This window comes from Phalacrocorax aristotelis, chromosome 24, assembly GCF_949628215.1.
Source record: "Phalacrocorax aristotelis chromosome 24, bGulAri2.1, whole genome shotgun sequence".
NCBI lineage: Eukaryota > Metazoa > Chordata > Aves > Suliformes > Phalacrocoracidae > Phalacrocorax > Phalacrocorax aristotelis.
Genome location: NC_134299.1, coordinates 7460048 through 7473509, shown reverse-complemented (window position 1 = coordinate 7473509; position 13462 = coordinate 7460048). Strand labels below are relative to the sequence as shown.

The window sequence follows — 13462 nt, the reverse complement described above, 5'->3', positions numbered from 1 at the left end:
CCTGCGGCGGGGTGGGGTGGGGGAGCCGGGTTAGGGCCGAGGGATGTGAGGCGGGATGCGTGAGGCGGGATGCGTGAGGCGGGATGCGTGGGGCGGGCCCGGGGGGCGGCGGGGAGGCCTGCAGTGGCCCTGCGGTACGGGGCGTGTGAGGTCGGGAGCTGCGAGCTCTCTTTGGGGCGCACCCCCCCCCCCCCGCCTTGGGGGAGCTGCAGCGACACCCCAGCCCCGGTCAGGGGCCGCCCCGGCCCCGGTTAATGATTGATGGCGGGCACGGCTCCCTGCCCGCAGCCCCCCTAAGACGACAGGACCCTTCCAACCAGGCGCCGGGACCCCCTGCCCGGGTCTGGGGGAGAGGGCGGGGGCGTGGGGTCAGCCCCACAGCTGGGTGACAAAGGACCGAGGAGGACAGGCAGGGGGTGCCCCCTGCCCAGTGACACGCGTGAGCCCCGCCAAAAAGGAATCCTTTAATAGCCAGTGATAAGGAGACAGTACAGGGAGCTCAACGGTGGAGGCGGCCATGGAGCAGCTGGGGGCCGAGCCCCACCCCACACCCCCCAGCGTGTATGTTACAAGGGGAAGCAGCGTATGCACATTTATACAGGGAACGCGGGCCGGCCCCGCAACAACACACTTGCCTTTAAATACAGGGTGAGGGGGCTTGGGGGGGCGGGGGAGGGCAGTAGTGTTTCTACACTATGTACAGCCTTGTGCTTCTGGGGGGAAGGGGGAGGGGGGCGGGGGCTGAGCCCATCTGTCTGTCAGTCCTATCATGTCCCTTCAGGGGAAGCCTCCTTGTTGGGGGGTGGTCCTGGCTCTGCGGCGGGCAGGGGTATGCCAGCGCTGCCCCCCTGGCGGGGTGGGGGGGGTGAGGATGGCTCAGTTGTTCTCGAAGAGGGAGAGGAGGTCGTCATTACTGCTGCTGGGGAGGTCGGGGGGGCCCAGGTAGGAGAGCAGCTCGTCGGGGTTCGTCAGCTCAGGCAGGAGCTGGGGGCGGCAGCATGTGACGACCAGTCCCCCCGAGCTCCTCCACACCCACCCCACAGCAGCTGGGGTCCCGAACCAGCAGCGGGACCCCCAGCCACCCACCCCTGGGGTACTCACGTCGAGGGCAGGCTCCGACCCATCACCCGCCCCGCCCATGCCAGGTGCAGGGGGGAAGGCGAGGTCGGTGGAGTGTGCTGGGCCGGGGGGTCCCAGGGGGGGCCGTGCTGGCGTACTCCGGTGGTGCAGTGGCTGTACCGGCTGGCTGCCCTGGGGGGGGTTGTGCAGCGCCGGTTGCACTGGGGGGTGGGACGGGTCCATCCGCCCTGGCGGGGGTAGCTGTGGGAGGAGACGTGGCAGTTAGACCCTCCATCTGCTGGCCCCCAAACAGGGAGATGTGGTGCCAGGGGAAGCCCCCCCACCCGCAGCCCAGCTGACCTGAGTGGGGAGAGGGGGCGCGGGGGGCTTCTCGGGGGCCAGGAGGCCACAGGGGATGTCAGACTGGTAGGAGATGGGGGGGGGACCCGGCGCGAAGTCGCTCAGCGTTGGCGTGCCGGGGGCACCGGGCGGGGGAAATGGCTCTGGGAAGCCCCCGGGTCCCGGAAAGCTGGAACCTGTGGGAGGAAAGGAGGCGAATGGGTGAGGGGGAACACGATGCATGCAGGGCCCATGTCTCCCCCCAGGTCCCCCCATACCCGGGGCACCATAGTCGGCGGCAGCACCTGCCGATGGAGGCGGTAGTGCTGGGAAGAGCGCAGAGCTGGGCCCCAGGGCTGCGATCATCTCCATGATGTTGGGCAGCACCATGTGCGTGGGGCTGAGGGTTCGGCACCGCTTCAGCGCCGGCCCCTCGGGCTCCTCCTTGACATGGACATCGGGTTTGACCGGGACGGGTTTCCAGCTGCAGGTCGGGTCAATGGTGATCTCCTCGTGCTCTGAGCTGCGCGTGATGGTGAGAGGGCTCAGCTGCATGGCCCCCCAGGGGTGGCACAGCGCTGGCCAAGGACAGATGGACAGAGTGGGGACACTTACTTCTGGATGTAGATCAGGATGCCCAGCATGTACTGGTCCACCTCCAGCCCCTCCAGCAGAGCCGTCTTACTGCAGGCAGGGAGAGGCAGGGTGAGGGCAGGGAAAGCCCCCCACAGGCAGGGAAATAGGGGCATGGCCCTGCTGGGCCCCCACTCACTTGCAGACAGGACACCGCCATGTCCCCCTCTCGCAGTTGAGCTGCAAGTAGGACTCCAGGTCGAAGCACTGTGGGGGAGAGCAACAGCTGAGCTGGCAGCGGAAGAGGGGGGACACACACAGGGTGGGAGACACCCCTAAGCCCCCAGCCACCACCCCCCCTACCTGTATGTGCCGGCAGTCGTGGCCCCTGGCCGGGAGTTGGATCCTCCGGAAGGTGATGGGACACTTGAGGGACACCTTGATGGCTGTCTGCTCCACACCATCCTCGCCGTTGGGCCCTGGGGTCCCCGGGATGGTCCCGCTGCTGAAGTTGCGCTTGACTGTGGGGTGGAGGGGCACCAAGGGTCAGAACTCAGATGCCGGGATGAGGGTGGCACCGTAGTCGCATCTGGGCGTGGTGCCCCATCACCCCCACTGTGCTGGAGCCCCCAGACCAGGGTGCGTCCCCCCCACCCCTCAGAACCCTGCAGGCCAGGAGTGCTGGTGCGGTGCTCACTTTTGGTGATGCAGTGCTCGGCTGGGAGCAGGCGCTTCTTGATGAGACCCTGCAGCACTGAGCGCACCGAGGGCCGGTGCACCAGCTGCAGGACGAAGAGGTGGGACTGCGGAGAGACAGGGTGGGGCTGAGCCATGGCCCCTGCTGATGCCCCCCCCCAGCCCTGTGACACCCCCACCCCCCGGTCACTCACGCAGCAGCAGGCAGTGACAGTGATCTGGATGGTGTTCCTGCCGGGCTGGCAGACGTGCTTCAGGTAGAGGGGCTTGTGGGAGGTCTTGTTGTCGCCGCGCTCGATGGTGAGCGGCGTGGCGTTGACGCTCACCTGCACGGAGGCCGGCCAGTTGGTGTTCATCTGCCGGTCCTCGTGGTGGTAGCACTTGAACTGCAGCTCCAGGTCAGGCCTGGCGGGGCAGGCAGGGGTGTGGGCAGGGGTGCGGGCAGCCGGCGTTGCCCGCACGCGAGCTGCTGCACCGGGTCCCACCATGCGATGCCGAGGCACGCTGGGTATGACCGCATGACGCCGTGCTGAACCACACCGTGTGCCGCCGTGCAATGCAGCGCTGTGCCAAGCCGCGCCATGCCACATACCACCATGCCAAGCAGCGCTGTACAACACCACGCAGCGAGACGCCGTGCCGCCTGCGCGGCCCCCTGCCCCCCCACCGCCCCCACCTCATCATGAGGGTCTTGTAGACGGAGTCACGCAGCTGGAAGACGTGGTTGCTGACGGCCAGGTTGTGCTGCAGGCGGAAGGGCTCCAGCACCACGCCATCCCGCACCGGGAAGGTCAGCCGCAGCTCCTCCCCGGGGGCCGGCCCTGCCAGGGACACATCAGGAAGGACACACACACCCCACCCCCACCCCCACCCCGCACCAACGACCCCCCCCAGGGCACCCCGCCCCATACACGAAGCTCCTCCCACTACACTGCCCCACCCCATGCAAGAAGCTCCACCTGCTCAAAGAGGCCCCACCCCCCACAGGGGAGGCCCCCCCACTCCAGGACACCCACCCTTATTCAGGAAGCCCCTCCCACTATGCCAGAGACCCCTCCTACTCCGGGAGGGCCCACCCCTGTGCAAGAAGCCCCTCCCACTATAGGCGGCCACACCCCCTCAGGCAGGAACCCCACCCACTGAAAGCCCCCCAACTACCCAAGAGGCCCCTCCCATCCCAAGAGGCCCCACCCTTTCACAAGCCCCTCCCACTAACCACAGGCCTTCCTCATCACAGGAAGCCCCTGCCACTGTCTCAATGGGCCCTCCCATTGGGCAACACCCATAACGCGGCCCCACCCCTCCACAAAGCCCTGGCAGTGGCCACGCCCCCTGCCCTGAAGCCCCGCCCTTTTCCTTAGATTCCTCCCCACGGCACCCTGCCCTTAAAGGGGCAGCAGCCCCCAGGCGGGTCCACGCCGGGGCACGGGTAGGGGGCATCTCTGCGATGTGCCCTGTCCGTCAGCGCCCCCATCCCCAGCAGAGGCACCTACCCGAGGGGGACGGGTGCAGGGAGGTGACACTGGGCTTCATGTCCGGCAGGAAGGGTGACTTGACGTCCTGACCCGGGGATGCATAAGGGGGGATGCCGCTGCCCGGCGTCATGGGTGGCGTAGGGTTCCCGGCTAGCGGTGAGCTGGGGTACCCAGGCAGCGACCGGCCTGGCTGCGGAGGCACCACACACCCTCAGTGCCCGGCCGGGCCAGCACTGCCCCCCACCGTGCCCGGTGCCGGCACTCACCCCATTGATGGCTGCCTGGCTGTACGTGCCGAAGCCAGCGCTCTGCCCGTTGAACTGGTCAGCTGGCTGCAGGAGGAGGAAGGTCTCTGGGGGTTGGCACCAGGGGCCCGCAGACACACCCCTGCAGGCATCCCTTGCCTGCCGTCCCCTCTCCAGTACCTTGTAATAGGGTCCGGCGCTGCCTGAGGTGGAGAGGTACTGGCCCATGCCCTGCTGCAGCCTGTGGCCAGGGTAGGAGGCGGACGGAGCGGAGGGCTGGGGGGCGCTGGGGGCGTACTGCGCACCGGCCGCAGCATACTGCCCGCCCTGGAGGTACTGCTGCGCTGAGTACCCCTGCAGGGCCGGGACGGTCAGCGCTGGCAGTGGCGGGGACGTGGTCCCAGCACTCCATGGCCCCCACCAGCGCGGATGCTCACCTCGTTGGAGTATGCCCGCTTGAGGCCCTGACGGGGGAGCTGCTGGCTTGGAGGGGGGCCAGGGTAGGCATGCTGGGGCATCCTCTGCCCGCCATAGAGGGGGCTGGAGCCAGGTGCCCGTGCGGGGCTCATGCTCACGGGGGAGACGCCGGAGGGAGCCATGACACCTGCCATGCCAGCTGGGCTCATGCCTGCGGGGCCGCGGGGGCCGGTGTGGGGCAGGAACTGGCTGCTGAAGGGCTGCCCCGCACCCATCTGCAGTGGGGAGAGAAGGGGGTCACGGCGGGGTGAGGGCGCCTGCTGGACCCCCGCCTCTGTCGCAGCCGGGCTCTTACCGTGCCGTACTGGCTCAGCTCCTGGCTCTGCTTCTCCTGCAGCGCTGCCACTGTCGCCGTAGCCGTGGCCGTGGCTGTGGCAGCTGCAGCGGCCACGGCGGCGGCAGCAGCTGCCTGGGTGAAGTCGGCAGGGGCTCGGCCGGTGTGCGAGGGGAGCCCCATCCCACCGGGGCCGCCAGGGCTGCCGGCGTAGCTGGAGGACAGAGAGGCGGGGAAGGGGCATGCAGTGGCCCCACGGTGGGCCACATGCCAGGATGGGGGGTGCAGGGCTGGCCTTACCTGGTGGCGAATCCCGGCCCGCCAGGGTAGGCGCTGCGGCCGTATACACCTGGCTGCACGTAGCCCTTCCCAGGCGCCCCCTCGGCGAAGGGCTGCTGCGGTAGGAACTGCGGCGAGCTCATGCCCGAGCCAGTGCCGGCCATACCCGGCAGCAGTGGGGTGCTGGAGCTGCTCCCCCCGGGGCCCATGGGGCTGCCAAAAACCTGGGGGATAGGGGAGGGGGAGGCAGCGGGTCAAGGTGGGGGCAGCCAGGCCCGTTTGCGGTGCGGTCCATGGGGTGGGGGACAAGGATGCTGGGGGTACCTGGCTCTGGGAGGTGTTGCTGACACCCCAGACGGTGGTTACTACGGAGAGGGATCCCGCCGGCTGATTGGTGCTCGGTTGCCAAGGAACAGCCTCGTATGCAAATGAACCATCACTAGAAAGAAAAACAAATTAATTAAGAGGAAGGACAGAGGGAGGGAGGCCGCGGGGCAGGGCAGCAGCAGGTGCAGCCCCGGGGTGCCCGGGCTCACCCGTGGGGCGTGGGCGGCAGGGAGGGTTTCATGGGATTCATGGAGCTCGGCGGCAGCAGGCGGGCGCAAGCTGGGTCTTCCGAGGCCGCGGCGGGCGCTGCGGGACGGCGTCACCGTCACCGGGGCTGCGGGTGGCAAAGGAAACGGCGGGTGAGGGGGCGGCCACCCCCAGGAGGAGGCTCCGGGGCACCAGGGGGGAGGGGGGCTGAGGCAGGGGCGGGGGGGACGGCCCGGAGCCAGCGCGGCCCCCCCCGGCACCGGGACTTGGTGTCCTGCCCGGGCCTGGCACCGGGACGGCCGGCACGCGCCCGCCCCCGGGCGGGGGGAGGGGTCCATGGACACCACCCCCCCTCAGGAAGCCCCCCCCCCGCCCCGTGCCGGCCCACCGCGGCATCCCCCCAGAAATCCCCGCGGGCACAGTGTGTGTGTGTCCCCTCCCCGGGCCGTGGGCTTTCCCCCCGCCTGTGGGTGGGGGCGGCCGCGGGGACTTTCCGGGGGGCGGGGGGTGGACGGGACACGCGGCCCCCCGGCATCGCCCTCAGCGCCCGCCGCCCGGGGTATTTCCAGCCCGGCCCGGCTGCGGCGGGGCCCGCGGAGTCACCCCGGCGCTTTCGGTTCCCCACTCGGCCCCGCGGGAAGGCGGCAGGGCCTGCCCCGGCCCCCCGGGAGATGCCACAGCGGGGCCGCCAGCCCCGATCCCACGGCGCCCCCCCCGCCGCTGGTGACAGCCGCCCCCGCCCCCCGCCCCGGTGGCACCGCGGGGACAGGCCGCGGGGCCGCGCCTGCCCCCCCCCCCGCCGTTGCCATGGCAACTGCCCCCGCCGCCCCCGGCCCGGCGCAAAAGGGGGTGTTCGGGGTGGGGGGGCGCGGGGCCACTTCCAGCCGCGGCGCGGGGCTGCGCGCGGGGACCCCCTGCGCGCGCTGCCCGCCCGCCCCCGCCCGCCCGGCGCTGCCCGCACTCACCGTCGCGAGCGGCCCAAAATGGCCCTGGCGGCGCCGGGCGCGCGCGGCTGCGCGGAAGCTGCGCGGGATTTTCAGCCCGCGCGCGGCCCCGGCTCCATGGCGGCGGCGGCGGCGGCGGCGGCGGCGCGGGGGGAGGCGGGGCCGCGCGGGGGCGGGGCGGGGCGCGCGGGGCCGAACCGGGCCGGGCCGGGCCGAGCCGAGCCCGCGCCCGCGCCGCCGCCGCGCACAATGGGGCCGCGAGCTCATCAGTATGCACGGCCCGCCCCGCCCCGCCCCGCCAGGCGCGGGCAGCTGAGCACCGAGCGGGAGGGGCCGTGCGTGACGCGGGGGGTGGTTTGGGGGTGGGGGGTCCGTGCGTGACCGGCGTGCAACAACCCGTGCGGGAAGCAGGTGTGACACGGCGCGCGGCCCCAGCGCGCGCTCACAGGGTGTCACCCGCGTGTGTGACGGCGTGACAGGCGCCGGGGCGGGGTGACCGTGTGACGGTAGCACGGCTGTGCGACAGCCTCGAGAGGTCGCACACGTGTGTGCAAGCAGCCGTGGGTGTGCGCACCCGCCCCCCCTCATCCCCGCCGAAGGAGGACCCGCGTGGGGCCGGGAGGACGCAGTGTTCACTGGGGAAGCCAAAAGCGAGCCCCCGCTGGGGGTCGCCCCGCACCCAGGGCCCCCCCAGGACGCAGTCCCCAGTACCCACGGTGCCCCCAGGGACCCTCAAACCACCCCACGGGTGCCCGACAGGCTGGGGGTGGGGGGGCAGTACCCCCAGACCTCCCCGGACCCCATCTCCCTCCTCCGGAGAGGCGGCGACTGCAGGGCTGCACCACACCAGACTGGGAGGAACTGGGAGGTGGCTGGGCACCCCCCGCCCAGGGCCCGGCGCCTCCCGGTGGCTTGGGGGGCTCTGAGGGTCTCACCCACGGGCGTGGAGGGAGGCAGCAGCCAGCCCCTCTCACCCGCCAGGGCAGCTGCACCGTGCTGGCCCTGGCACCAGCCAGACAAGGACTCCAGGCGCCGGTGTGGGGTTTTACAAGGTCTGTAGTTAAGGAGGGAGGAGGGGAAGGTGAGCGAGGGACAGACAGATGGACAGACAGACGGACAGAAGCATGCTGCCGTCGCCCAGCTGATGCTTAGGCCAGGTCCTTGAAGGCGTCGAGGTTGAAGGCTGTGTCGAGAAGCCGCTGCAGCTCCGTCAGGTGGGTTTTCTTGTTGCCAGTGGCAGGGGCTGCTGCTGGCTCCCGCCCTGCGTACCTGCAGGGGAGAAGGGGGGTGGGGTGAGAGGGGGGTCTGCAGCCCCCAGACCCCACCCCCAGCATCACGGCCCCCTCCCCCAGAGTCCCTACCAGACAGGCTTGGCGCGGTTGATGGTGGTGCGGAGCCGGGGTTTGACGTAGTCATAGTAGCCCTGGTTCTTGTGTTCCTCCTGGCACCACACCAGCTCCGCAGCTGGGTACTTCTGGGCTTCCTGCTCAAGGAGGTCGAAGGGGAACGGGGAGAGCTGCAGGGGACACAGAGCGGTGTCACAGGACGTCACGGGGGCCACGGCACTCCCACTCTGCAGGCTTGGAGGTGGCCAGACCCTCTGGTAAGCCAGACCTGCGGCTTACCTGCTCCACCCTGGTGATGGCCACGTTGGCCTCCATCTGCCGGGCCTTGCGCTCGCGGGTCAGGTCGTAGTAGACCTTGCCAGTGCAGAAAAGGACTCGCTTCACCTGCTTGGGGCTCTGTGCCGCGGGGCCACTGTCAGGGATGACGCGGAGGAAGTGGGTCCCTGCCAAGAGAGAGGACCTTGCCGTCACCTGCAGCAGCCTGGGGCACTGTACCCCATTCCCATGCTAGCCCCCGCTGGGGCCCTAGCTAGGGCGGGTGGACCAGAGAGGCAGAGCCAAACCAGCTGGTACTGGGTCCAACTCCCTCCACAAACTAGCATGGCTCGCCGGGACTCGCAGCTGCCCAGCCCCGGCAGCACCGCTCCGGTGGGGAGCGGCTGCCAAGGGAAGAAGCACCACGGCAATGCCTGGAAAGCCAAGTCCCGTCTCCCTGGGGTGCCAGACTTGGCATGAACAAGGGGTGACTCCGACTGGCTGGGTAGATGGCCACAGCCAGCGCACCCTGGCCGCGGCAGGGGCGACCATGCTGCCTCAGCACTGGAGGGGAGCAGGGAGGGAGGAAGGCAGCCCAGGTACTGTGCCAGAATCAGAGCTCCCCACACGGGCTGTCTGCGATGCCCCGAAGCCGGTGGCATGAGCCTCGCTCGGCCGCTCTTTGGCATGGGGAGGCTGCTGCCAAGCGGACTTTACCCAAGACAGCCAGCTCCTGCCCTTCACCCTCATCCCACAGAGCAGCACAGGGGGTAAACACATGCCACCGCGCTGCTCTTACCTGGCAGCATGTCATCAAAGCTGGAGCGGGCTTCAGGGTGGCGCAGCAGTGACTTTGGAGTGAAGATTATCAGCTGGAGGTAGGGAGAAGAGGCAGAGCAAGGCAGTCAGGCTCACCAGAAACACCCTGCTGCAAGCAAAGGCCAGAGCGCTGACCTGCCTGTCCTGCCTGCCCTCCCCTGCCCAAGCATGGGAGCAGCCACAGGAGATTTGCTCCTCGCTCAGCTGCCATGCGCTGCCAGATTGGGCACCAGTTTCTGACAGCACTGCCTTTCCCAGTCTGGGTTTCCACCGGGGAAGAAGATGAGGTGCTGCCGGGGACCTGCCAGCCCCACGGCCGGAGCTGAAGGCAGGCGGCTCGAGTGGGTTATTGACCGATGCCCACTGGCCCCGACGCCTCAGACCTCCCCATATAGTACAGGAAGGGGTTGCAGCCACCACGGACTGCAAGAGCCAGCCAACGGCACGTCATGTACTGAGCCAGCCCCGAGCACCAAGAGGTCCTTGGACTCTGCAAACTGCCCGTGTTTGCTGCCGAGGTGCAAGAGCAAGCACACCCCGAGTCCCATCCCCAGGCTCGGAAGGGATGTGGGGCTGCCCTGCCCTGGCACCGAGCCAGGCATGGAGCTGCCGGCACTGACCGGTTTGCGGAAGGGCAGGAGGATCTGGCGCCGGAGGACATGGAAGAAGTTGGCTGGAGTGGAGCAGTTCACGACGATCCAGTTGCAGTCGTAGAGCTGGCGCACGTCAAAGTCGTCCAGTTTCTGCCTCAGCGAGCGCAGTCGAGGGGATTTCAAGAAACACAAAGTGCCTCTTGGTCTCGGAGCTCCAGCAGTGGGGAGAGGAGCAGCACCCAGCCCTCCCCCCCCCCCTCCAGAGCACACTGAGACCCACGGAGACCTGGGAAAGGCCGCAGGTCTGTGTCCCCCCACCTTGAGGCAGCCACAGGGGTGGCCAGCAGCCCCCTCCTGTTCCACTTTTGGGGACACCGCCTCACGCTGCAGCAGCCCCATGTGTAGCCAGCGCAGAAGGTTCACCTCCTTCCCCCAAACCCTCCCAGCTGCAGTACGAGCCCAGGGCATCCCATGCCTCCTGCTACCGGCTCTGACACCTGCCCCAACCGCAGCGTTGTGCTGAGCCCACCCGGGTGTAATTGCCCCCCTCCCCATTTCAAGGCAGCGGTCAGATCCAGGACACAGGAGGGCCGAGCTGAGCTCAACGCAGCCGCCACTCACGGGGAAGACGTCGGGATCATCATTGCACATCTGTAAGAATCGCTCTGGGCGGGCGGAGGAGTGCTCAGGACCCTGCAGGGACCAAGCAGGGGGGAGTGAGCAGTGGGGGGCAAAGCTGGCACAAGAAGCCGATGCTGGGCACAGCCAACGCTGCGAGCAGTGCTACCTGCCACTGCTGCCCTCGGCTCTGCTTCAGGTGCAGGCCAGCCAATGGGCACCCCCGGGTACCCACAAGCTGGGGGGGGTCCTTACCATGCCCTCCATGCCGTGGGGAAGGAGCAGGACGATGCCATTCTGCCTGACCCACTTGGCCTGCCCGGGACAGATGAACTGGTCGATTATGCACTGAGCGGTGTTGTGGAAGTCCCCAAACTGGGCCTCCCAAAGCACCAGGGCATTGGGGCTTGCCATGGCAAAACCCAGCTCAAATCCTGAGGGATGGGAGAGAAGCGAGGCGGTTATCACCCTGGAGCAGCCTCACCCCCCCCGGGCGGCAGGCGCAGACCTCCTCGCTCACCAAGGACGCCATACTCTGACAGAGAGCTGTTGCAGACGGTGTAAGGAGCCTGGTTGGGCCAGAGGTGGTTCATGGGGATACAAGTCCTCTTGTCCACATTCTGATCATGCAGGACATGGTGGCGATGGCTGGAAGAGGGGAAAGCGTTACTCTGTCATCACCCCTTGGATCCCTTCTGGAAAGGCTGGAATTGCCTTCATGGCCACCGAAAGCACAGCTTTACCTGAACGTCCCCCTCTCAACGTCCTGGCCGCTCAGGCGGATGTGGATGCCCTCTTTGAGCAGGGAGCCGAACGCCATGTACTCTGCCAGGGCCCAGTCCACCGTCCGGTTCTTCACCATCTCCCCACGGGTTTTCAGAATACGGCTCAAACCTGCCAGGACGGGACAGAAGCCGCTTTGTGGCCGGCACAGGAGAGAGCTCCAGCAACACCGCGTTTGTCCCACAACCTGCCCACAGACTGACAGACTGCAAATGTCCAGGGGCAGAGGAACAAATCCACCTCTGCCAGAGGGATGAACCAGGGACAAGGAATCAGGACTGCAGGAAGGATCAGCTCTGAAGAAGAGCTACTCCACAGTTCACTTCCCTGAACCACAGCTCCCTCGTGAATTAGCTCTTGTTGACTCAGAGTGGTTTGGGTTGGGAGGGACCTTCAAAGGCCAACTAGTCCAACCCCTCTGCCGTGGGCAGGGACACCTTCCACTAGATCGGGTTGCTCAGAGCCCCGTCCAGCCTGACCTTGAACACTTCCAGGGATGGGGCATCCACAGCTTCTCCGAGCAACCTGTGCCAGTTTCCCACCAACCTCCTTATGTGCAGTCTAAACCTACCCTCTTTCAGTTTAAAACCCTCACCCCTTGTCCTGTCACTACAGCCCCTGGTAAAATGTCTCTCTGTGTCTTTCCTACAAGTCCCCTTCGTATGCCGAAAGGCTGCAGTAAGGCCTGCCCAGAGCCTTCTCTTCTCCAGGCTGAAGACCCCAACCCTCTTAGCCTGTCCTCACAGCAGAGGTGTTCTATCCCTGGGATCATTTTTGCAGCCTTCTCTGGACCTGCCCGAACAGGTCCATGCCTTTCTTGTGCTGGGGACCCAGAGCTGGATGCAGTGCTCCAGGTGGGCTCTCAGGAGAATGGAGTAGAGGGGGAGGATCACCTCCCTCGACCTGCTGGCCACACAGATCGAAGTACTGTAACAGGTCCCTTCCTTCCAGGCCACGTTCCAGCCCTATCCCACATCTTCTCTGGAACAAATGCCCAGTCTGGCATAACTTCCCCAAGCTCCTACCTCCATGTATAGTGAAATCCTCCACCGGCACCGAGCTGGCCACTTGACCAATGTGCGTCAAGTCCTCTTCGTTCAGACCGGTGGAAGGGCAGGTCATGCTCCGGGGTTGGCCGTCTAGAGTGAAGAAACCTGCAGGAGCAGGAGCAGTCCACTGTGTTTTGGGAGCCGTGCTCAGCTCGGTGAGAAGAGCTGAGGTCATGGACACCCTCAAGCAAGGGCGGGGTTGCCAGGAGCAGAGAGCAGCACCCCACTACCCCACCAGGGTGATTTACTAGAACATAGCTGCATGGCTCTAGAGAAGCCAGGCTCTTTGCTAGGGTCCTCCAAAATGTTCCTAGTGTCTTACCAGGCCAGGGTGAGTCCAGCCAGTGCTTGATGTGCAAGATCTTTTCATCCTTGGATCTCGCATGGGCCTCCTCACAGATCTTATCGTACTTGGCAATCTCCTCCTGAGAGGCAGAACCAGGAGGCAGAAAAGCATCAGCGAGGGGCCTCCAAACAAGGGTGCTGAGCCTGGGGGCCTCAACTCAAGCTTGCAAGGGTGCTGGTGGGCACAGCTGGTCCCCACAGCGAGGGAGCCTTAGAGAGGCTGCCTCTCTCAACCTTGGAGAGCAGAGCTGCTGCTGGCGGCCTGTCCCCCAAGGCACAGCTCTGCTGTAGCCCAAACTGACAGCTCGCATTCAACCCGAAGATGCTGCAAAGTGGTACCAGGGCAAGGAAGAGGCAGCAGAGCCGCTGCCGCGCTTGCTGCCAGGGTGGCAGAACTGGGGCAGGGGACCTGCCCCAGATACCCCCAGGCCCCAGCGAGCCCGAGTGCTGCAGAGCCCAACCCTCCCGTGGGTCCAGCCATGCTGCAGTGGCCTAGCGCTGTGTGGCCTGTGCTGCACTGATCATGGGGCAGTCCTTGAACTAGATGTTCCTGCGCTATTCAGAGCTGGCACAGTCCAAGGACGAGCCTCGGCACCTAACCCGTCGCTGCCAGGACTGCAGTGCTTGCCCAACCCTAGCACAGCTCTGCCACCTTTAGGTGACAAGCACAAGCAGAAATAGGCCCTGTCATATAGTTCACACCCAGGTCTGAACCAAACATAGCTTTCCCCAGAGAGGCAATGTGCAGTTTTCCTCCCA

General features: G+C 67.0%; 2 protein-coding genes across 20 annotated transcripts in view; both read right to left on the bottom strand.

The window, feature by feature from the left end:
* Positions 1-444: 444 nt before the first annotated feature.
* ZMIZ2 (zinc finger MIZ-type containing 2) lies at positions 445-7035 on the bottom strand. 2 transcript variants are annotated; one of them, XM_075074618.1, is made up of 19 exons: positions 6917-7035; positions 5954-6078; positions 5742-5856; positions 5439-5641; positions 5160-5352; positions 4825-5079; positions 4568-4741; positions 4409-4474; positions 4161-4332; positions 3344-3488; positions 2862-3072; positions 2669-2774; positions 2335-2492; positions 2171-2238; positions 2014-2082; positions 1704-1921; positions 1420-1595; positions 1102-1320; positions 445-984 (listed from the first exon to the last, which is right to left on the bottom strand). In XM_075074618.1, the coding sequence occupies exons 2-19, from the start codon at positions 5992-5994 to the stop codon at positions 877-879; spliced, it is 2697 nt and encodes an 898-aa protein (XP_074930719.1). In that variant the 5' UTR covers positions 5995-6078; positions 6917-7035; the 3' UTR covers positions 445-876. The 2 variants fall into 2 exon arrangements, with proteins under 2 accessions (XP_074930719.1, XP_074930718.1); XM_075074617.1 differs by having other exon boundaries at positions 726-984; positions 1677-1921.
* An 898-nt stretch (positions 7036-7933) lies between these two features.
* Positions 7934-13462, bottom strand: part of OGDH (oxoglutarate dehydrogenase) — a 35537-nt gene continuing 30008 nt past the window's right edge. For all 18 annotated transcript variants that reach the window (XM_075074613.1, XM_075074600.1, XM_075074605.1 and 15 more), the window contains 11 exons: positions 12681-12783; positions 12335-12463; positions 11270-11420; positions 11047-11174; positions 10782-10960; positions 10530-10601; positions 9936-10058; positions 9296-9368; positions 8521-8684; positions 8257-8411; positions 7934-8164 (listed from right to left, as the gene is read on the bottom strand). In XM_075074613.1, coding sequence (XP_074930714.1) covers positions 8044-8164; positions 8257-8411; positions 8521-8684; positions 9296-9368; positions 9936-10058; positions 10530-10601; positions 10782-10960; positions 11047-11174; positions 11270-11420; positions 12335-12463; positions 12681-12783 — 1398 coding nt within the window. In that variant the 3' untranslated portion in view covers positions 7934-8043. The remainder of the gene's footprint in view (positions 8165-8256; positions 8412-8520; positions 8685-9295; positions 9369-9935; positions 10059-10529; positions 10602-10781; positions 10961-11046; positions 11175-11269; positions 11421-12334; positions 12464-12680; positions 12784-13462) is intronic.